Consider the following 24,660-nt stretch of genomic DNA (forward strand, 5'->3'; position numbering starts at 1 on the left):
AAGGAAAAGGAGGAAAAGGAGGAAAAGTAGAAGGATGTAGAAGGCGAAAAAACAAATGAAAGGTACGAGCACCTTTTAAAGCCCTTCAATATTGATTCAAACCATCCTCAGGTTGTATTTTCCCTCAAATCTTTTAATTAAATATTATTATAAAATAAGGATAAATACAATGTAAATCGAAGTAGTAAAGATGAAATATATCTTACTTTGATATATAATAAAGAAGAATAAATAAGAGAAGAGAGTTGAAAAAGTTGAGAGAATGAAAAATAGAGAGAATGAGAGAAAGTAAGAAATTTCTTTCTTGCTTAGGAATACATATTACAGGGATGAGAAACCCTTTTATAGGACTTCTATTAATATTCTCATTAATGAACCATTAATGAGAATATTAATAGAAGTCATAAATAATACTTAATTAATATTTATTATAATTAATGTGATGAGATTCATTACTTCAGTTATAACACTCACTTTTGGATGTTCACCACATTAAAGAATATACCTCATTAAAACCTTGCTAGTAAAAACACCCTATGGGAAAAACCTAGTGAATGAAAAATAGTGCAATATTCTTATAATTCTTTAAGTTACTCTTGGTATGTTAGGACTGTCTCGTTAAAAACTTTGCCAGTAAAACCCAGTAAGACAAAACTTGGACGAAAGAAAAAAGAGTACAGTACACTAACACCCTTTTACAAGCATACTCCCCCTCATGTCAATATCCTTAAGTTGACGCATTTCAATCATGTGTATTAACTTCTTGAATGTTGAGGTTGAATGATTTTGTGAATAAATCTGCTAGATTATCACTTAAGCGTATTTGTTGCACATCAATTTCACCACTCTTCTGGAGTTCATGTGTATAAAAGAATTTTGGTGAAATGTGTTTAGTTCTATCTCCTTTAATATAACCTCCTGTTATTTGTGCAATGCATGCAACATTATCTTCAAATAATGTTGTCGGGTCACCTTTGATAGAGGAGAGTCCACATGATTCCTGAATATGTTGGATCATAGATCTTAGCCATATACATTCACGACTTGTTTCATGAATTGCCAATATTTTTGAATGATTTGATGATGTGACCACCATTGTTTGTTTGACAGATCTCCATAAAATAGCAATATCATTGCAATTAAACACATAGCCTGTTTGTGACCTACCTTTATGTGGATCTGAAAGATATCCTACATCTGCATATTCAAGCAATTGTTGTTTTGATTCTCTTGAGTAAAATAAACTCATATTAGTAGTTCCGCGAAGATAACACAATATATGTTTGATACCATTCCAATGTCTTCAAGTTGGAGTGGAACTGTATCTTGCTAATAAATTGACAGAAAAAACAATGCCTGGATGTGTATAATTGGCAAGATATATAAGTGCACCAATAGCACTAAGATATGGTACTTCAGGACTAAGTAACTTTTCATCTTTTTCGCAATGACGAAATGGGTCATTTTTTACATCAAATGATCGGACAACCATTGGAGAACTTAAAGGATGCGCTTTATCCATATAAAAACGCTTCAAAACTTTCCTAATGTATATTGATTGATGTATTAAAAGTCCATTTGGAAAATGCTCAATCTGTAGGCCAAGACAAAATTTTGTTTTTCCAAGATTTTTCATCTCAAATTCATTTTTCAAGTAATTTGTTGTTCTTGTGAGCTCTTCAGGAGTTCTAACAAGATTTAAGTCATCAACATACACTGCAATTATTGCAAATCCGGTTTTTGATTTCTTAATAAAAATGCATGGGTATATAGGGTTATTCACATACCCTTCTTTTAGCAAGTATTCGCTAAGGCAATTGTACCACATGCGTCCAGATTGCTTTAATTCATACAAGGATCGTTGTAACTTGATTGCGTACATGCTATGAGGCTTTGTACTATTTGTTTTAGGCAATTTAAATCATTAAGGGATTTTCATGTATATATCATTATCCATGGATCCATATAAATATGTTGTAATAACATCCATGAGACGCATATCCAGTCCTTCTGAGACTGCCAAACTAATTAAGAAACGAAATGTGATTGCGTCTATGACGGGAGAATATGTTTCCTCGTAGTCAATACCAGGTCTCCACGAGAAACCTTGTCCTACTAATCGCGTTTTATATCTTATGATCTCATTATTCTCATTGCGCTTTCGTACAAATATCCATTTGTACCCAACAGGCTTTACATTTTCAGGTGTTTGGACTACAGGTCCAAAAACTTCTCGTTTTGTTAATGAATTTAACTTTGCCTGTATAGCTTCTTTCCATTTTGACCAATTATTTCTATGTCGACATTCTTCCACATTTCGTGGTTCGAGATCTTCTTCATTTCTTATGATATCAGAGGTCACTTGGAAAGTAAAAATATTGTTAATAACAATATTATTTCGATCCCATTTTTTTCTCGTGTGTAAATAATTTACTGAGATCTCACAATTTTCACGTACCTGTGCCTCTTCAGGGGCTTTCTGCATTCTTTGTGCCTCTATTAGGGTATAAATTTATCAATTTTAAACTGATCAATTATTTTGATGGCCTTTTCTAGAGTGCCAAGTTTTTCTTGGGTTCTTCTCTTTCGGGGAGCTACATCCTTTGAGCCGACAGGTTTACCATGCTTTAGGCATATCTTAAATTCATTTGTTAACTGTTCTATAGGGACATCAATCTGTGTTGGAGTATTTACGATCGGGATATGTGACTTTGTCACTTTCTTTGTATCACTGAATGCATCTAGTAATTAATTTGTAAGATTTTTCAAATTAATGATCCTTTGAACTTCTAGTTCACATTGATTTGTACGAGGATCAAGATGGGTCATAGTAGGCCTTTCAACTAATTTCTTGTCGTTCTTCAGGAATCGACTTTTCTCCCCTTAATGACGGGAAAACACTCATTAAAATGACAATCCACAAAGCGGGTTGTAAAAACATCACTTGCCAAAGGTTCAAGATATCTTATGATAGATAGGGAATCAAAACCTACATAAATCCTAAGTCTTCATTGGGGACCCATTTTAGTATGTTGTGTAGGTGCAATTGGTACATATACTGTACAACCAAAGATTCGTAAGTGAGAGATATTTGGTTGTTTTCCAAGCACAAGTTGTGAATGAGAGTATTTATGGTAAATTGTAGGTCGAATACAGACTAAAACTGAAACATGCATAATAGCATGTCCCTGGGCGGAAGTAGGTAATTTGGTTTTCATTAGTAATGGTCGAGCTATTAATTGGAGATGTTTGATGAAGGATTCTGCTAAACTATTTTGGGTATGAGTATGAGTAACAGGATGCTCAATATTTATCCCTACTAACATGCAATAGTCAATGAATGTTTGAGAAGTAAATTCGCCAGTATTATCAAGATGTATTGTCTTAATTAGATAATCTGGAAATTGTGCTCGTAATCTGATTATTTGTGCAAGAAGTCTAGCAAAGGCAATGTTACGTGTAGAAAGGAGACAAACATGTGACCACCTAGTAGAAACATCTATTAAGATCATAAAATAACATAATGGTCCACATGATGGATGGATAGGCCCACATATGTCCCATGTATTCTTTCTAAAAAGACTGGTGACACATATATGACTTTAGTAAAAGATGGTTTGACTATCAATTTACCTTGTGAGCAGGCAACACATGAATATTCATTGGGCAAAAGAATCTTCTGGTTCTTTAGTGGATGCCCATGTGAGTGTTCGATTATTCGACGCATCATTGAAGACCTTGGGTGACTTAGCCTGTCATGCCAAAAGACAAAAACTTTTGGGTCGTTGAATTTCTAGTTCACGACAACATATGATTCAATAGGCTTTATAGTTGTATGATACAACCCAAATGAGAAAGCCGGGAGTTTTTCCATTATAAGCTTCTGGTCATATATAATGGAAGAAATGTAAATATGTTCTACATTATCTTAATTCATAGTTTCAATATGATATCCATTTCTGCGGATATCTTTAAAATTGAGCAAATTTCTTTTGGATTTGCTAGAATATAAAGCATCATTTATATGGAATCTAGTTCCATTTGACAACATTATGTTTGCTCTTCCAGAGCCTTCAACTAAGTTTGTAGTACCAAATATGGTACTTAAATTAGCTTTTATTAATGTCAATTCGAGAAAATATCTTTTATCTCGAAGAATTGTGTGTGTGGTTGCACAGTTTGTGAGACATATATCATCCTCATTCATCTTGAGACCAAATAACACATGGATTTCAGATATAACTAAAAAAAAAAAGAAGGCATAATGTAAATAACAAAAGAAAATCAGATGCAAATATAAGACATAATAATATATTATTTCATATATAAATTAACATCAATCAATGTTAATTTCCTCATCATTTATCAAATGGTATGTTTTTTCATTGGGACTTCCAAAGAAATCAATGTCATAATAGGTTAGGTCCAATCCATCACCATCAATAAAGTTCATCTCTATTTCTTTTCCTTTTGCTTTTATTGATGCTTAGTAAAGGTCGACCAAATGTTTGGGCGTACAACAAGTACACGACCAATGCCCCTTCATACCACATCTATAACAATTATTCTTATAGTTCTTAGGAAGTTTATCTTGTAAACGCTTCCCATTTTCTTGTTTTACCTCAATATTGTTCCACTTCTAGTGGTGTAATGATGCTTTCATTTTCTGAAAATTATTACTATAAGAACCATGGTATCGGAGATTTCTTCCACGACCACGTCCTCGTCCTCGTCCATGTCCACGAGTTTAGGACGATATTGCATTCACTTCAAGGAATGGTTCAGATCCAATTGGACAAGACTGGTGATTTCTCATCAGAAGCTCACTATTTTGTTCAGCAACAAGAATACATGATATTAATTCAGAATATTTTGTAAATCTATACTCTCGATATTGCTATTGCAGGAGCACATTTGATGCATGAAACGTAGTAAAATTTTCTCTAACATGTCTTATTCTATGATTTTTTTCTCCACACAACTTTAATTGAGAGCTGATTTTGAAAAGAGTGGAGTTATATTCACTAATAATTTTAAAATCTTGCAACCTTAAGTGCATCCAATCATATCGAGCTTTTGGGAGAATCACAGTTTTCTGGTGGTCATATCTTTCCTTCAAATTACACTATAGAGTAAAAGGGTCCTTTACCGTAAGATACTCATTTTTTAAACCTTCATGGAGGTGATGGTGAAGGAAAATCAATGCTTTTGCATGATCTTGCAGGGATGCTTGATTTCCTTCTTTGATCATATTATTCTATATAAATGACTTCAAGTTTAAGATACGAGAATTACCTTCAGAACAATTCGTGTTGATAACGTGTTATAAAATAAGGACAAATATAATGCAAATCAAAGTAGTAGAGATGAAATATTTTTTACTTTGATATATAATAGGGAAGAAGAAATTAGAGAAGAAAGTTGAGAAAGTTGAGAGAATAAATAACAAAGAGAATGAGAAAAAATAAGAAATTTCTTTCTTACATAAGGATATATATTACAGCTCTTTTATAGGTTTTTCAAATAACTTCCATTAATATTCTCATTAATGAATATTAATGAAACTCATAAATAATACTTAATTAATATTTATTATAATTAATATGGTGACATTCATTACTTCAGTTATAACAAATATCTTTTTTTTTTTTTTTTTTTTTTAACCATATAGAGTAAAAATTATGGGTTGAGGTCATCGGAATTCATTAGGCTTCATATCTGTTCCAAGATCTTAGAATAAGTGATATTTAACGAAACAAACCACCACCTAGAGCCCTCTCTCCGTCTGCTTCGGCTATTGTGGTTCTTGTTTTAGCTTCACCAATTCCGTGACTCTGTGCACGATGCTCTAGGACCTCTTTCCCTTCTAGTTTCACTGGACCTCTTTCTTTTAATGGAAAATACTTAAATTATAAGAAAAAACACCCCAAAAGCATATAGTATTTAGTGTCCGCAATGGCAGTAATCCAAGAAGGATGTGACGACAAACAAGAGGACACAATTTACTCGACGTAGTACACCCCACTTCCACCCAAAGCCCTGGAAGCATTTTCTCATATCATCAAATTCAAACAAAGCTCCCACTCACTCCCTTCCCCCTAATGGGCAGTCATGAACACTGCTAAACCACCACCACCACCTTCATCAACCTCAAGTCCATTCCCTATACTCCAAACTCTAACTCCCCTCCATCGGGTCTCTCCATTGCCTTCCTCCACCATCATCACAACCTTTACCTCCAAACCCCCACGCCAATTTGTGGTGCTCGTGCAGAGCACTGCCGATCACACTAACCCCACAAGCGTCTCCTTCATCACTACCACCACCGCAACCACACCTCACCACTCGCTCAATCAGACACTCCTAACACTCCTCCGTCAAAGAAAGACCGAAGAGGCCTGGCTAACTTACGTCCAGTGCACACAGCTTCCCAGCCCCACCTGCCTTAGCCGCTTGGTCTCTCAATTGTCCTACCAAAACACCCATCAAGCCCTCACCCGTGCCCAGTCCATCATCCAACGCCTCCGCAATGAGCGCCAGCTCCACCGCCTCGACGCCAACTCCCTCGGCCTCCTCGCCGTCTCCGCTGCCAAGGCCGGCCACACCCTTTATGCTGCCTCCCTCATCAAATCCATGCTTCGCTCCGGCTATCTTCCCCACGTGAAGGCATGGAGCGCTGTGGTAAGCCGCCTTGCCGCTTCAGGTGATGACGGCCCGCTCGAAGCCCTAAAGCTGTTTGATTCGGTGACCCGACGGATCCACAGGTTTACTGACGCTACATTAGTTGCGGACTCTCGGCCAGACACGGCTGCTTACAACGCCGTGCTGAATGCTTGCGCCAATTTGGGCGACACCAAAAGGTTCTTACAGGTGTTTGAAGAAATGACTCAGTTAGGTGCGGAGCCTGATGTTTTGACTTATAATGTTATGATCAAGCTTTGTGCTAGAGTTGATAGAAAAGATCTGCTTGTCTTTGTTCTGGAGAGGATTCTTGACAAGGGGATTCAATTGTGTATGACCACTTTGCATTCTCTTGTTGCGGCTTATGTTGGTTTTGGTGATTTGGAGACTGCGGAGAAACTGGTTCAAGCAATGAGGGAAGGGCGGCAAGATCTATGCAAGATTCTTAGAGACGTGAATTCTGAGAACCCCGGTAATAATGAGGGATATATCTTTGATAAATTGCTTCCTAATTCTGTTGAACGCAATAACTCAGAGCCCCCATTGTTACCTAAAGCATATGCTCCTGACTCTAGGATTTACACAACCTTAATGAAAGGTTACATGAAGGAGGGACGAGTTACTGATACCGTCAGAATGCTTGAGGCAATGCGGCATCAGGATGATAGCACCAGCCAGCCTGACCACGTTACATACACGACTGTTGTTTCTGCACTTGTCAAAGCAGGTTCAATGGACCGAGCTAGGCAGGTGCTTGCTGAAATGACAAGGATTGGAGTACCTGCAAATCGGGTCACCTATAATATTCTTCTCAAGGGTTATTGCGAGCAGTTGCAGATAGACAAGGCGAAAGAGCTGGTTCGTGAGATGGTCGATGATGAAGGGATTGTGCCTGATGTGGTTTCTTATAATACCTTAATTGATGGATGTATACTAGTTGATGACAGTGCCGGGGCTCTTGCCTACTTTAATGAGATGCGAGCAAGAGGAATTGCTCCTACCAAGATCAGTTACACCACTTTAATGAAAGCTTTTGCCTTGTCTGGTCAACCAAAGCTAGCAAACAAGGTATTTGACGAGATGCTCAGAGACCCACGAGTGAAAGTTGATTTGGTAGCTTGGAATATGTTGGTTGAAGCTCATTGTAGACTGGGACTGGTTGAAGAAGCAAAAAAAACAGTTCAGAGGATGAGAGAGAATGGATTTTACCCTAATGTTGCTACTTATGGAAGTCTTGCAAATGGGATTGCATTGGCTAGAAAGCCAGGAGAAGCACTTTTGCTTTGGAATGAAGTGAAGGAGAGGTGTGTTGTGAAGGAGGAAGGAGAAATTTCTAAATCTTCTCCCCCACCATTGAAGCCTGACGAAGGGCTATTAGATACTCTGGCTGATATCTGTGTGAGGGCTGCATTCTTTAGGAAGGCTTTGGAGATAGTGGCTTGCATGGAAGAGAATGGGATTCCACCAAACAAGAGTAAATATACTAGAATCTATGTGGAGATGCACTCAAGGATGTTTACAAGCAAGCATGCCTCAAAGGCCAGGCAGGACCGAAGGAGCGAGAGGAAGAGAGCAGCTGAAGCCTTCAAATTCTGGTTGGGCTTACCTAATTCATATTATGGGAGTGAATGGCGGCTTGAACCTATTGATGGAGATGATTATGCTTCAGATTCTGTTTAACTGTCTGGTCTGTGATGGCATTCCACAGGAATTCCACAGGAAGGGAGCAGATTTAGCAAAAAGGGAAATCCAATACATTTATGGATCAGAAGATTATAAGGCTTGTATTACAATTGTAACATACTCATTTAATGTATAAGTGGGTTTCACTGTTATAGAACTTACCAACTTATCTACAGATCTCTGCAGATTACAATCAGAACTTTTTGACTAATCTACAGATCTCTGAAAATGAAAACCAGGAGATTCACTCTGGGATTTTGTTTAGAATTATAAATCTAGCATATATAACATTACTTGTCTCTGACTACCATTATTTATACTTTATCCAATCTGTAAACGTATAATTGATATGTCCAATATTTTACAGTCGATAGTGGCTGGAAATTTTGGAGCAATTTGAACATGCAGAAGTTCACAACATGGGATGTTCAGCGAAGCCATTCATAATGCATAGTATGATATACCTGAGGAGAAGAAATGTTGGGAAGGAGAAAACTTGACCTCTTTAATGCTGCACAATTTTAGTCCCTTCACCCAGATGATAGACTTCATGAATGAGACGCAGATATCACCTGTACAAAAGATACCAGTTTGTAGGTGAACGAGGGTGCATGAGCCAAGAATATATTGTCATTTTGTTTTAATCATAAAGAGTCCTAAATTTTTAATGCCCATAGTTCCGTATCTAGGGTTTTAGTGTTTGTGAAATCACAGTACCTGATACGTCTTAGGGCCCTTCTTGAGTAGATAACCAACAGTGTTTAAATTATCCACAAAAGTGTCAATATCCGGAACTCTTAATCCAATTCTATCTGCTAAATTGTATATTTCCTGAAAGACAAGAATAAAAAATGTCAATGACCGGATATTAAGGGGCATGACGTTATGGCTCAAAATGAGAGAAAAGTGTGGCTGCATACGGAAATTGAAAAGCAATCTTTTTTCTGCAACTCTGTTTGTTTATGCAGGGCACCTAAAAATCGTTTTGCTTCTTTCTGCTGACTCATTCCCCCACTCCGACCAAAATCCACAAAACCATGCTCATCAACGTACTTGTCATACAGTGATTCCTTCATTATCTCAACAACATCCTGCAAAATGATGTAAAGCTTAGAAAGTTCACGAACAAGTTTTGGTTCTGTAAACTTCAAAGGAGTTGGTGAATGCCAATGGTCATGCTTGTAGCTGGATCAAATAGCAGTCGTAGTCCACAACCTTGAGGCTACAGAATATATCTCAGCTTACCAAGCTACAAGAAAGAGGCATGCCAAGGTCGAGTAAGACAAGAGATGCTATTTCTGTGTGTTCCTCCTACGTCAAGCAAAACAAGAGATCGTATTTGTGCGTGTGTGTTCCTCATGCATAAGTGACTGTATTCTTCTTTCAAGATATGAGACTATTTGCACCTTAGTTTCTTGGCAAAATCCCCTTTAGGAGCTTTGGTGTTGAATTGAATCTGCTCGCCTTGTTCATGTCAAGAGTTAATTCTCAAATGACCATAGGATACTTGCATATTTCATGACAACATACAGTGCTTCAAACCAGGAGCTTCACATTTTGCATCCAGAAAGTTATCCGTATTCTTTGACAAGAAAAATGAATTTGATAAAAGTTTTTCAAGACCCTTTTGAGTCCACCTCAGGGTTCAACTTGATCTGGCATATACCAGCTAAGTTGGTAAATTGCAAGCCTTTTGAAATAAATCCAGCTTCTGAGGCTAGTGCTGCTATTTTAATGGAAGAACTGAACTAGACAGATGGTTATCATTATTATTGGGACCAGTAAGTGTTAACATTTAGTGAGCTATCCTCTCTACCAGATGAACTTACCAAAGCATCCTGGGCTGTTATTTCTTCTCTCAAGTCCAGCCTGGCTCGAGCTTCAGCCAGCCTCACTAAACTTTCCAGTTGCCTTGCAGTTATTGGCGTACCATCTGCTGATGTACTATGGTCTCTTAGTCGTAAGTAAAACTTCTGTAGTATTTCTGCTGCTGGTTTTGACATTCTGATAAAACAGAAAGATAATATTAGCAATTGTAGTCAAGTCAAAATTGCAAACATGAAAATTTTGCTAGGCAGAAATAATGGACAATCACCTCGGAAAGACAAAAGTTCGTGCATAAGCAATATATTTGCGAAGAAGTGGAGCAGGCAATGGAACAAAATCCATGTCCTTTTTTGGGTCAAGTCTCAACCTTGAAACTAAAGAACCACTTTTTGCATTCATATCTATGCCTCCAACAGTGTGAGCAGCAATATCTTGCAAATTAAAAGGCATATCTTGTTAAAGAAAATCCTCCATTGGTAAAATTTAACTGATTAACAAGTAGAAAATACCACCTCTACATGGCCTTTTTGCAGCTGGTGAATTTTCTCCACATCCAGCATGAAGCTGCAAGAGAAACACCTGAATCATATTTTGTCATATCTTTTAAATAAACACAGAACCCTGGGCATCATTTAAAAATCATATGTATGGTCCCAGAGACACCAAAAGGGAACTTAAAATTCATTGTCCAAATGAGCAGCTAGAATCAACTGGCACAAGGAATCCCTAGGTTGAATAGTGGATGGCAGATTCTAATTACTGCCCTTGTGAAATGAGGGCAAAATTGAAGTATCATCACCAAGTTCTCCTATTCTTGAATACTGAAATTATCTCCCATCATTTTCATCAAGCATACTGACCCAATTCCATCATGTATATCCCATTATCACAAATGTTTGAAAATATTTCAATGTTGTAAATAAAATTTCAGGAAACTTCTACAATGCTAACAACTGTTTGCTTTTCTAAGATGAATTGCATTTTCCCCTTTCAATTCACTTTTATTTCCATTATTATTCGCTCATGATATTATCTTAAATTAATTCTCAATTTTTGAATGAGAGCAGAGGCATAGGATTTCCAAATCCAAAATGTCATTATGGCTGTATGTCAGGTTTTCTGCATAAACTTTATCAAACAGGCAAAAACTCCTCATGTCTAGGCTGAAGATAAAATATTTGGCATGACATATATTCATCAACCTCTAAATAAGTTGTCTTGAATGTGATTCACTCATAAGCATGTAAGAATATGAAGTGGCCAGACAGGTAACTTACTGACATAATATGCTCGGAGACTCGCTTATCCAGTAGCTCATCAGGTTTATCAAGTAATATGAAAACCAAATCAAACCGTGAAAGAAGAGCAGCACTCATTTTCAAATTTTCATTCACAGTTTTTGCACGGCTGCAATTTGAATATAATTTAATGAGTATTTATGAAGGAGCCTATATGATGAATAAAAATAAATAAATAAATAAATAATAATCATTCAGGAATAGTTATGATTCTAAATCTGCTCATCTACAAGACTTAGAATAAATTTATTAAGTGCAAATCCTTCAGAAAATGGTTTGTCTGAAACATCATAAGAATATCAAAATACAAAGAAAACGATTTTTTTTCTTTTTGCATAAAAGGAACTGAAATAAATGATGGTATAACAAGGAAAAAGACAAAATTCACAGATCAAACAAAAGTCCCTGGAGTCTACAGTATGTAATATTACTTAACAACTCCAACAAATATAAGTTGGTTTCATCATCATGGTCCAACAAGGAAAACCACTTCTAATGCACCAATGATTATATCATCAGAGTTGATAGAGAAGGCAAATACTGAAGTTAGAAACATCGGGAAAATTACTTATAATGACCACCAACAGGATTTGCCGCTGCTAAGACAGAAGTTCGTGCTGATAAACTTGCCACAAGTCCAGCCTTTGCAACAGAGACACACTGTTGCTCCATGGCTTCTAGAAGAGACTGAGGTAAACTCAAAATTAGAAATGTGTGGTCTTGACAATTAGAGGTCAAACGATACATCAATGATTAGTCAGGCCAAACCTGATGTTCTGCTGACATTTTGTCAAACTCATCAATACAGCATAATCCACGATCAGCAAGGACCATGGCACCTGTTTAGAAATATAATTGTTGCTTAAGAGGGTAAAATCTGAATATTTCCATGCATGTGCAAAACGACAGGTAAACTTTAAAAGCTGACATGGAATGCAAGCTTCATGATCATCAAATAATGCATTACTCATGGGTCCCAAGAAAATCTCAACTTACAAGTTCCATTTTTTCTATAACAGATCAAACCCCTTACAGCAATAGCTAAATGAGAACCAGGCTAGCACAAAGATAAGATGTCATATTATCGATTTTTTTCATATCCATGACAGAAATTTGCAATTCATGATCTTTGGAATTGTGTACTTCAAATTCCTTCTTATTGCATTTGTTAGTATTTTGTACAATTTTTCAAGCCATAACAGTAGTATTTAAATTGAAAATTTGTGGATGTTATGATGTTAGAGAGGTTTGAAGATGTTATAATGTTAGAGAGCAAGTCTTGGGGACTTCCACTCAAAGCTATATTTTTAAAACTGGAGTCAACCTTCATGGGTCACAACAGTCAAATATGCCTTCTGCAGCCAAATACACATCCCAAGAATTGGTGCTGCTCTAACCCATTAATACCATGGAGCATAATATGGTTCACAATGAGAAAACTTTGTTGATATATTAACAATTCATTGTACAGCCTCTTGCAAAGAGAAAAATTATATTGGAAGTTGTCATCCCCATAATTGGGAAAATGAAACCCATCTGAGATAATTTATTGCTATAGTTTCTTGTTACTTATCCAAAAAAGGAAGACAATTTGAAGAACGAGAAATAGATTTCATTTTCCAGTGCTCTTATGATTTTTCAAGTTTGTTGAAATACATGTGGAAGCTTTACCCATCAATCATGACATCAATTACAGGTAAACCTTTAAAGATAGCAAAAATAGTATTAGATAATTGAGAGAGAGAGGGAGGGAGGGAGGGAGGGAGGGAGGAGGAGGGAAACAAGTACCAGCCTCAAAAGCATAGTCACTTGTCATAGGATCCTTCACAACAGCTACAGTAAGCCCAGCATTGGTTGTAGCATTGCCACACACATAAATGCCACGTGGAGAAATGGCAGCTGCTGCTTGCAATAGTTGGCTTTTACCGAGTCCAGGATCACCTAATGATATGACATTAGCATTTTTCAAGCTCATCTTAGCATAACATTGACTTCCAGTTGAATGAAATGTAAGATAGTTTTCACTCTCACTGACATAGAAAGTAGAATAATTGTTAAGGTTTAGCACCATTATATGAGCAAGAGAAGACTTATGCATACCAACAACTATGATATGGATGTCTCCTCTGACAGGGACCTTGTTCTTATCCGTTGAATACTTTTGGACACCTCCAAACAGTGCTAATGTTATTCCCGCTGTTGAGAAACAAAATAAACACATGAGTGAACCAGACTAACAATCAACTTCAGATTCCAGGTTCACCAAGAAAATAATCCAATACACAACCAGAGAAAGGAGGGGGATTTATATTTAATCATATGTTCTTTTACATTGCTTCATACTTGAATAATCTTGGATGTCATTGCACATACAACCAGCATAAACAAACAGAAGTACAGAACTAGAATTAGTGAATGAGAAGTGCGGAATCATCACATCCTGGGCATAGAATCAAAAAGCTTCTGCACATATTAAGCTCTCAATGGTTATGGTGGGGATGTGGGAAGTTCCAAGCTCAAGTCCTAGTGGGGACAAAAGAAAAAGCCACCTATCAAAGAAAAAACCTAAGTTCATAGAACTGCTGACAGTTCACATAACAACATAAGCTAACCAAGAAACTTAGGAAAAAAAATTTCTACTTGTGCACAAGCACAAAAATAAGCAGTGAGCAGAATCAGATGGAGGAATGTACGGAACTAGTGAACTTCTTTGTTTAAGAACTCAATGAGCAATTAATTTATAGGGATTGGCACACAACCTCTTTCACTTTTTGAAGAGGGGCATAAGTACAAGATTAGAGTTAAAGAACATTGTTGAAATACCAATTTAGCCCAAAAGCTTAAGATGCTACACAACTGAACAAAAATGCACATTAAGGTACCACCCTCCCTCACCTGCAGTTTGGTTGCATGTGGAGAGGGAAATAATGAAACACAGAAAAATAGATAAGTAAATCAACAGTGAAGAAACTTGAACTTGAAACCTATAAAAAGTAGAACTCTAATACCATATTAAGTTACCACTTCAATAAAAAAAGTTTTAAGTTGTCAAGTTATCAGCCAACTAAGTACATCAGGCTAACAAACATATTTATTAAATGTTTGACAGTTCTAGTTATAGGTTAGGATAGCTTAGGAATCATACTTTTTAAGTTTTTATTATGATAAGAAATTTTTTTGTGTATGCTTCTCTTTGCCCACTAAAACTATGTCATCACCATGCAGCACGATAAGTTCATGCATAATCATTACCAGGGTAAAAAAAAACTATCAATGCTAGCTCTTGATGTAAGCATATTCACTGGTCCAAAGCACCCTCTCATGTAAAAGCTTCAACAGCTGGTTGACCAAAATGAGGATTCCAAATTGCATGAGCAATAGGTCTTACATGCATTCGAAATTTCCTTGCCAAGCTACATGAAACAAATTTCTAGAAGTCCACAGAAAAATTAGTGCTAATTGCCCAAAATAAGAAGCAAATTTTTTTTGATAAATGCGCTCCTAAGTAATATCATCATGACTTTCAAAGTCATGTGCAATAGCACCACCAAACCAAATACGATAAGTAGTGGGGTCTTGAGCTAACCCTTGCCAAACTTTGGAAATATTAATGTCATAATGTCTTTGAAGTCCTCCCAGCCATTATCCTACTATAATAATCCTTACTAAGAACACCCACATTGTGGCAATTCCACCCAAGAGATAATGGGTTACTCCTATTGCACATTCTTGTACAATGGTCAAGGCTCTAGGATGAATAGCAAGAGCAACTATTAATTTATTATGAGATCAAATGATGAATTCAATAACTTCTTGCCAATAAACACACCTCCAAATAGAAACATTAAACTAAAATCCATACAAAATGAGCACTTAGGAAAAAAAGGCCATATGAAGATAATGAAAAAACATAAGACTGACAGGAATTTACTTGCCTTGCTGATTGTTCCTGAACTAGTTATTGCTCCATCTTAGACGTTCCTAATCACATCAAAATATCTAGGACTGGCTCACACTCCTTAATTCTCTAGAATATGACATTTTCTCCCTTCGCAACACCCATTGTATTTTTTCTAATTGGAAAAAATGTTATATGAAGGTTTTTCTTCTTGCTTAACACTTCCAATCAATTGCTTAGGCAAAGAATAGCTTCAATCATATCACAAACACTTCGTTCACCCCCCATATTTTTTGTGTTGTATGGTACTTAAAAGCCCCCTATGTCAACCCTTTACAAGCCTCACAAGATGTATAAGCAACAAACACACGATACAAAACTTCAGCCATTGTCATTGGTCATAGGAGATTGCATTCCATGCTCAACAGTCCACTTGCCTTATTGCCCTATTGCATGCCATCAGCTCCATTGTTGCAGAGAATAGCTTGGCTTGTGTCATTTGTCCTGCAAGCATAGCAACCTGCTATGTGTCTCATGTCAGATGTCTTTCAATCCACATGCCAAGTGTCATTTCTTTGATGCGCTAGTAGTCCGTTGCTTGGGCTTCCCTCAACATCAAGGTTTTGCATCCTTATGCTTGTCATGTTCTTGTTGTGTTAACAACCTTTGCTTGGTTCCTCACCAATGCCAAGTGTTGCACTATGTTGAGCCCACATGCGATACTCAGCCCACTGATTGTATAGGCAGACCGATATGTACCAACCAAGCCCATTCTTAGCTCACATCCTTGCTACAACATGGCCTATGTGTGCCAGGCTTCCTTCTCAGCCCATATCTTATATTTGTTATATTGTTCGCTCATGTTTGCCAACATTGTTAATTTCTTCCTTTTGAAGCATGCATAGCCCATGTCATGCGTTATAGCTGCAGCACATGGCATTGTGCCCATTGATTGCATCATACTGATGGTAATATGCCCATGCATGTGTGCTTACAAGGCTCACCATTACACCTTTCTCATGCCCAAGGCTCCATTGTCATGCCTTTGAAGTAGCATACCCATTGCCACCCACCTTTTATCATGACCCTTAGAAAGATTTTGATGTAGGACAACCCTAGGATAGTAGCCTACAATCAAATAGGTGGGCTAGGGTTTTTATCTTTTAGGGTTTAAGAAGAGGAACAAGGGATAAAGTTCATAGTAGAGAAAAAAGATACGAAGAGAAGAAATAGAAACCTTAAAATCTCACTAAGGCCTTCTAGGAGTCTCACCTAGAAGAAAATCAATGGATTCTCATCACATTCTGATGAGAATGACAAAGCTAAGAAAGAAAAGGAAGAAAAACTAGAGGGATTTGAATAGCACGAACAACATTGACTTTTGAAAATTGCAACACTTGCCAAAAAAATATAATATTATTAATCACCAATCCATTACTTTGGTTTTACATTAATTAGCCTTATTTATAAGTTTCTCTAAGAAATCCAAAGTTTATTAGAATTCTAATAACCTATTATGTGTCTAATTTTAATTCTCCTATAACCTAATTAGTCACTCCTAATTTAACTTCAACAAATAATAATCCTAATTTAATTCCAAGTAATACTAATCTTATTTAATTGTAACTAATACTAACTCTCTTTCTTGATGTATATCTTGGAGATTCATCCTCATCAGAGTCACTTTCCTCCCCTTCTTTAAAGAGCTTTTTAAACCTTTTCCATTTTGATAGAAAGAGAATCATAGGTGCTTCCATAGACATAATATATTTTCTTTAATTATAGAAAATCCTGAAAAATATTCCTCTATAAGTAAACTCCTGCTTAGTACATGCACTTTGAAGGAAAAATCTCAACGCAATGAAATCTCACAATTGAATTTTTGTTTAGTAGAGCCACCCATAAGGTGCCTTGTATGGGCACATATGCATGCGGCCACCACCAAGCCAATGCCCGATGGCCATAACACTCACCCCTATGCACCAATCTGCTACCAAGCCTCTCAAGCACCCTCACTATTCACCTTGTCTTCATCATGGCATGTTGTTTCCCATGCCATAGGCATTCATGGGAGCAAGGTGCCACCACATGAGGCCTTTGTCCCACATCATCATAATCAAGATGTTGACACTTAGATGGAATCAATTGGTTAAATGATACTAATGCCTTATTGTCTAAATGTTTGCTCAATCATTTCTCTCTTTCAATTCCATAATATTACTTCTAAGTTTTAGCACTATAGTTGGTGAAACGTAAATATCACCTATGTTGTCATATACAGTAGAGGGGGTTGCTTCCATTTCCTAGCATCACCTCCCTCCATTGCAATATAAATGAACCTATCAATTAGCCATGGGCCAACCACACTATAGCAGATTATGCTTCACCAATGCATCTGACATGGTAAAGAGGTTATGCATATTTTTTTCTGCTGTTGCTCATAATTCACAATGAACTCTCCTGATACTTTAGGCTTCATGAAACAGCACTTGCCCCTAACATTACATTGTATAAGGAGTGATGTTGACAGTCTAGCTATTTTAGAATTACTTAGCATCATTGTGTGTGTGTGTGTGTGTGTGTGTTTAGCTAGTGAGTCAACAATATGGGGAAATAGGGTAAGAGCAACTCCACATAGCATGATCATTAGTTACCAATGAATCTACAAGCAAACCAAACAACTTATAGGTGAAGAAACCATACATAGAAATAGTTAAAGCATAACTTGAGGAGATAGTTTAACATGAAGGAGATATTAATGTATAACTCACCTTTGACAAGCTCATGTCCATAAATGGAAGGGCAAATTGATTGTAGTATTTGTCGAAATCTGTCTGAACCATGTTCCTCTGAGAACTTAACAATGAATTCCAAATCTCTTGGAGAAAATGAGAATAAATCTAACAGCTCTGTAGCTCTAGCATCAGCATTAGAATCTTGCAAATCCTCAGATATATACTGCGACTTGGAATTTTTAATTGAAACTGCTTCTAGGTACAAATAGAACAATCCTTGGTTCTTGTTTTTTGATTTTCCTGCAATATTTGAAATTGCTTGAAGCTGCAGCTGGCATGAGTTGAGGGAAATAGTTCCACAATTACAACATAAATATATTTTCTGTTATTAATAATGATGGAAGTATTGTTGGTAACATCCTATACTTCGTGGTAAAATTACTAAACAACTAATTTATCTGCTAAAATACATTTTTAAGGTCGCCATATACTTTGCATTGACTTGTGAGATAAGCCATGTTCTCTACTAGAATAAAATTTCAAGCTATAGAAAAGTGGAACAAGGTTTAAATTCAGCTCCCTAGACATAAGGAACGAAAATGATCTAATTGTGATAAGATAAACAGAGTTAAAGTGGATATCATATTACAGGAACCCTCTAACATGCTATCTCAAATTCCGTAGTATCCTTACACAATATTTTGTTTTTTGATAAGTAAAGAAAAGTTGTGTATAAAGAAAAGAGGGGACACCAAAAACAGTACCCTCAAAGTATACAAGAAGTATACAAAAGAAGACAAAAGGCTCAAACCAAAGGTGGAGGCATAGAAACAAAAAACATCACCTGCCCTTACTTAGAGCCTAACCGATTAATGAAGCTTAAAAGAGAAAATGGCTCAAATCTACAAACACCCTAGACCAAGACCACAGGTTACATACAAAAGAATTTTTCAATCTTTGGAGCAAAAACTCCTCATTGTCAAACGCTAACAAATTCCTTTCCTTCGTCCAAAATATGCATAAGGGGGCCGCTTGCCAAGCCTTTTTACAAGCTTTACCCACAAATGACCCATGCCACCCAAGAAGAGTTTCCTTCACTGAACAAGAAAGAATCCAAGACACACCAAAGAGGGAGAAAAGAAGATTCCAAAGAACCCAAGTCCTTGCACAGTGAAGAAGAAGGTGATCAACCATCTTTGCTTCAAAGAGGCAAGTATCCTTACACAATATATAGTTTTCATATAATGCTTTATGGACTGGTTATCTTCACAAAAGCTGCACCTAACCCTAAATTTCTCATTTTAATTTGAATCTTCCTGTCATAGTGGAATGGTCGTGGTAGAATGCTTGTCTGTTGATCTATAATCATTTCGTGGAGAACCAAAGGAGAAGAAAGAAATCTCAATTGTGTTAGGTTGAAAAGTTTCAAGATTTATATAGTATATTTTTTGTTTATTGTAGATGAATATGTATCCCTTCAAAACATATTCCAAACCACATGGTGGTTCCCTCATAACTGCAACAAAATTAACTATTCCTTTAATTTTATGAAGCTGAATGAGAAACTACAACTAACAACTGTGAGACTGTGAGACTTTATTATCAATCTCTCACAAGGTCCACTTTTTCTTATTTTATTATTGTATTAACTAAAATGTGTTACTCGGTTACTCCTCAAGTCATTGGCAAGGCAAACAAGTTGTTCAACAATGATTTGGACTTATTCATGTCTCAATATAAGATCTTTTCTTTTTTGGTTCAAAGGCGATATTGGGCCACACAACTAAAGCTGCCTCCATATTGATGAATAAACACCAAACCAAATCCCTCCCCACACATACACTGACACACACAATAAAGCTCTGACAATCAATCTGACATTACAAGAAAGTGTAATATATAATATTAAAATAAAATGTAAAAGCATTTAATAAATTCATAAAACCGCATGTATTTATGGCAAAAGAACCAATATCACAAACAGAACCTGAAATTACAAAGGTGAGATCATGCAAACAGGCCAAACATAAGGATGCTAGCAACAGAAATTGTTCTTTTTGTTCCTCTTTCAGTGCAAATTTTTTTTACACTGCACAACAAGCATTTTATTATCAGTATTCCTAAACATATAAGAAATGTCGGTTGTGTTATTTTAGAAATGCATGTTAGGATGAATATGATGACAACCAGGAATAGATTTGGATTTTATTCTATAAATAGTTGTGAATTGAAATCACTGTATCAAAGAATTCATTTGCTTTACCTCCACCAATATCCATGTAATTATTGATTTGCCTTATAATTCCAGTAACAGTCACCACATCTCCAGGAATGCATGCATCAACTAGATCTTCGGTCAATTCACACTCTACTGTTCGAGGCACCCGGCCTTCTTCATGATTTTCAGACTTTAGTATCTCCTGTAGTCTGGAAAAATAAAAGTTTATAAAAAATAAAAAGACAGATTTCTTTTTTCCCCATTGATGAGGAACTTAAAATGAAAGGAAGATGCATAATTTTGAAGTCAAAGATTGTTGAGTGCTTGCCTTATTTTCTGAAAATCTATGGGTTGAGCAGTGGATCTTATTGGAGTAAAAGTTCTGCTCTTGCACCCATGTAAGGTGCAAACGGATGGTGGTGAAAATTTTCCATCATGAAAAATACGTAAAATATTGGTTTGACACTTAACACAGGCAAAAGTCATCTGTACAACTAGAGGCTTGACCGTGCTAGCTTTTACTACTGTACCACGTACAGATACAAGTTTATCTGCCATGTCACCAAAGATATCAGTAATTCTGTTCCTCAACATTTATTGCTTTGGCTTGGTATATCACAATTAATAAAAAAACTATTTCTTAATTTTCAATCATGAATTTACCAATATATGCTGATTTTAGGTTCTTCAAAGCAATCATAGTTTCAGGGTGGTTGTGCAGACGGATATTTATCTTCACACCATCCTCCAACCTATTGTCATCCCAGTTGGTCGATAAAACCTGCTATAAAAGAAAGGTAATTGATATCACAGCAAAAAAGGAATACCCAAGAATACATGGAACTTCAGTGATAATTGCCTCATTGTTATTGTGTACCTTGTGAACTGCAGCACTCATACATAATAAAGCTTCTTTAGGTTTTGTATCTAAAGCTGCATAAAAGTCCTCAAGGTCGCATATCTTATGAAATTGTTTGAAGTCAAGCGACAAAGAGAAGATGTCATCATCATTCTTGACCTGTTCATTATTTAGAAATCAACTTTCTGAAATCACTGAAAAAAAATTATAAAATAAGCTAAAAATGCCAGACATCCCACTACAATTAGCAATTCAATTGATTGGCAAGTGATGAACATTCTTGTCTCATAATATATGCTCATACTTATTCAAGAAAGATCACACAAGATCCTATCAGTAACTTGACATCTTCCATCTATCTTCACTCTTGATGCTTTGGGAATATTTCTTAATGCCTGAAGAGCTAGTAGCAACCTCATTCATGAACTAAATTTTGTGTGTTTAATGGATTGTTTGAGCCTTATACATGTGAAAGGGTAGCAAGGTCATCATATCCAAGCTACAAATGTTGACAGGGGGATAACCTCAAATTCAAGTTTGTTTATTTCTAATGGAGAAGGATGGTTATCAAATTGCTTGGTAGGATACATGGAAGATGTGATGGTTATTATGTGAATAGAATATTAGTACTCATTGCACATCTAGGGCATAATTCAATTAGTTACTCCAGCCAGAGAGTTAGTTAACCTTAGTTAGCCAGAGAGTTTGTTTATATTTTGATTCGTTGTTGGTTTGTCTACATACAGATATGCTAGAACAAACATTGAGGACAACCCTAAGCTCTAAGCTTCTTAATGGAATTTGTAGTTTTCCAAGTTATCTTTTATAGACATAGGCATTTGTAACAAGGTTTCTGCAGTTTTCCAAGCTTTCCAAAAATAAATTTAGCCCATAACAAATTTACTTTCATGCCCATGCATTGTACAGTCTCCCCCTGGTACACACATAAGTAGATTCTACCCCAGGTCAAGGAATGGGTGACCTGAGGATAGAACAACCCAGACCAGAGCCAGAGAGTGCTGCAAGGTCGAAAGGACTACCTAGGGATAGGCCATAGTGAATCCCATCATATGGAGATCATAAATACCCTGAACCCAAAACATGGAGGCAAGTTACGACTAGGAGTCAGCGGTTATGGGTCCAAACTTGATGTGTTCCATTGACCCTAGGGCATGTTGCATATCAGTTAACTTCTTGCTTCAAACCACAAAAGTTCAGAGTTTTTCCCACATGATATAGTGGTTTCTCAAAGAAATGTTAGCCCACCCAGAAAATTCACTACAAGATGTTGCAAGAAATGCCAGTGAAAAGCCCTGAAAGCCAAAAACAATCTCATTCTTAACCACATGAGTTCAACGCTGCCCTAGGTGGGCTAGTGGGGATCTTTCTAATTAACTTTTTTTGGGGCAAGAATTAATAAATCAATGTTTTTCTCATGTTCCCCAAACTCAAGGTTTTGAGATCCAAAACATTCACCAGGTTACAGAATTGAGTTCTAAAAAGGATAAATAGTTCAAAGCCAATGAATTATCCTGGTACTTGAAAGAAAATGGAGAAGAAACTGAACAAAAGTCAATAAATTCAAGATCTCAATTGCATTTCTTAATTTCCATAGAATTTCTCATTCACTGAATTACGTTTTTAGGCATAAAATTTAGGTGGTTAAACCAGTTAAAAGCATAGCATCACTGTATGGAACAGATCCCACCTAGTCTCTGGCACAACAATAAACTCACGGAGTTTGAATCCACAATTACAGCAGTACAATCAATTTTTGTTTCTCATAATATATCACACAAAATGTGTACAGTCGGATTTCAAATACTCACCCACATCAATGGCACGCCAGGCATTTTCACAAATTTAAAAAAATCAAACCCCAATCCAACCATTAAACAACATATAACCCACAAATGACTGATAGCTGTGCCTCATAAGCATCAAAATGACAAAATCCCTAATACTCCTTCAATTTTCAAGAAACAAAAGGAAAGATAATTGTTAAAATTTTCATGTTATAATAAACTGGAATCGAAGTAGATTCGCAAGATTCCAAGCTTTCTTCTCTCTTTCCTTGAATTTCCTGGGAAACAAATGAAACATACATAGAAAAAGAGAGACCTGCGAAACGAATTGTTGGGCGGATGGGGAAGAAAAGAAGTGAATGAGTTGAGAAGTGACGTGGAGGCGAGGGTCGTTGGCCGACAATTGGATTTCGGGGAAGTAAGTGGCCAAGACCTTAGTAATGTCGGTGTCGGTGAATCGGCACTTGGCGCTCATGGTCTCTCCGTACATTCCGATCTCTCTCTTAGAAATCCTCCTCAGCAACGTTTTCGAAAATAGGTCTGTTTATTTGGCGGGAGAAAAGAAGAACAAATTTATAATGCGGAGAAGACAACCGCCCATTAATACGCTAAACGACGTCGTATTGGTACTTTTTTTGGCCACGCGGATCATCTGATGTCCAAACGCGCATTCTTTCAGCGCCATGGCGATCGCGTGCAGAACACGTGCAGTTTTGGGGCTTTCAAAAACGCTTTATTGTCACCGTTTTAGCATCCCGTGTAATAAAACGCACCGATCGGTTTCACCGTTTCGTCTTGTCATATATTTCAATTCTTCATTTTCAAGTGTCACAGTGCCGTCTTAGTTTCCGCGAAGATTTGAAAACGCATCGTTTTTGTTTCACTAATCACTGGCTGGCTGAGTGAGAACTAAGAAGGGTCGGCCAAATAAACAGTCTGCCTTTCCTTTCTCTTGACAAGAAGCAACCACAGCAGCCGCAGTACCTCTTTTCTTCAGCAGTCTGCCTTACAACACTAGATTCCAAAAAAACCTAGAAATAAGAGGGCTTGAGCTCTCAGCTTAGATTTTCGAAACACCAGCATTAGGCAGAGTTGAGTGGGGGATTTTATGTCCTGCTCTGGCTGATTTTTGATGGAAGAGCAAAAGAAAGATAAAATGAAAACTCTCGAACGTTTGATGATGGCTACAGAATAACCGAGCAAAAAGGATAAAACAAAGTCCATTGTATGGCATAAAAAAACGTGAAGGGTGTCATCTCAAATTCAGTTCCTACTTTCAGTTGATTGTAGAGATTTCAGACATAATCAAGGACCAATAGCTTGTAAATTGCAAGTTTCACACGCATGCATGGGTTGAGGGAGAGCTCTTGCAGAGCCCTATTCCGACTTGGGCTGTCATGAGAGATCCTTTTCTACCAACCTGCGAGAAAAAAATTGATACAAAAGAATTAAAAACTTCACCTTTTGTATAGAGATAAACCAGCTAAAAATAAGACACAATAAAAAGTAAATAGTACATAAACGTCCTAAACCTATCAAGACTTCAAACAGAAAATCAAACAGGCTAAGCGGCCATCCACACCCCTCTCCACCAACTTCCCACGCAAACAAAGGAAACCCACACCTGTAGGGACCCCTCCCCTTGGGAAACACGTG

The 24,660-nt window shown here is 36.8% G+C and overlaps 2 protein-coding genes across 2 annotated transcripts; one reads left to right on the plus strand and one right to left on the minus strand.

Annotated features, from left to right (window-relative positions):
- The first annotated feature begins 5,889 nt into the window (after window positions 1-5,889).
- On the plus strand, window positions 5,890-8,539 carry LOC100248209 (pentatricopeptide repeat-containing protein At3g09650, chloroplastic). The gene has a single exon (XM_002273136.5). It carries the CDS (start codon window positions 6,112-6,114, stop codon window positions 8,359-8,361), a length of 2,250 nt encoding a protein of 749 aa, XP_002273172.1. The 5' UTR covers window positions 5,890-6,111; the 3' UTR covers window positions 8,362-8,539.
- Window positions 8,540-8,587: 48 nt separating this feature from the next.
- On the minus strand, window positions 8,588-24,461 carry LOC100253345 (probable DNA helicase MCM8). The gene is made up of 17 exons (XM_010655145.3): window positions 23,321-24,461; window positions 21,218-21,358; window positions 21,004-21,124; window positions 20,669-20,891; window positions 20,386-20,549; window positions 18,159-18,422; window positions 13,590-13,685; window positions 13,278-13,430; window positions 12,258-12,328; window positions 12,058-12,176; window positions 11,469-11,598; window positions 10,704-10,755; window positions 10,460-10,622; window positions 10,194-10,368; window positions 9,285-9,455; window positions 9,082-9,195; window positions 8,588-8,936 (listed from the first exon to the last, which is right to left on the minus strand). Exons 1-17 carry the CDS (start codon window positions 23,492-23,494, stop codon window positions 8,913-8,915), a joined length of 2,355 nt encoding a protein of 784 aa, XP_010653447.1. The 5' UTR covers window positions 23,495-24,461; the 3' UTR covers window positions 8,588-8,912.
- Between the last annotated feature and the right edge of the window lie 199 nt (window positions 24,462-24,660).

Source organism: Vitis vinifera, chromosome 8 (genome assembly GCF_030704535.1).
Source record: "Vitis vinifera cultivar Pinot Noir 40024 chromosome 8, ASM3070453v1".
Classification (NCBI taxonomy): domain Eukaryota; kingdom Viridiplantae; phylum Streptophyta; class Magnoliopsida; order Vitales; family Vitaceae; genus Vitis; species Vitis vinifera.

Bases quoted from the DNA above. Each gene is read 5' to 3' on its own strand.
- LOC100248209 (XM_002273136.5), top strand. From the start codon at position 6,112: ATGAACACTGCTAAACCACCACCACCACCTTCATCAACCTCAAGTCCA.
- LOC100253345 (XM_010655145.3), bottom strand. From the start codon at position 23,494: ATGTACGGAGAGACCATGAGCGCCAAGTGCCGATTCACCGACACCGAC. The intron at 21,359-23,320 runs GTCTCTCTTTTT...AATAATGAACAG, and splicing joins CCCAACAATTCGTTTCGCAG to GTCAAGAATGATGATGACAT. The intron at 13,686-18,158 runs GTGAGTTATACA...GTTTCTCAACAG, and splicing joins TGGACATGAGCTTGTCAAAG to CGGGAATAACATTAGCACTG.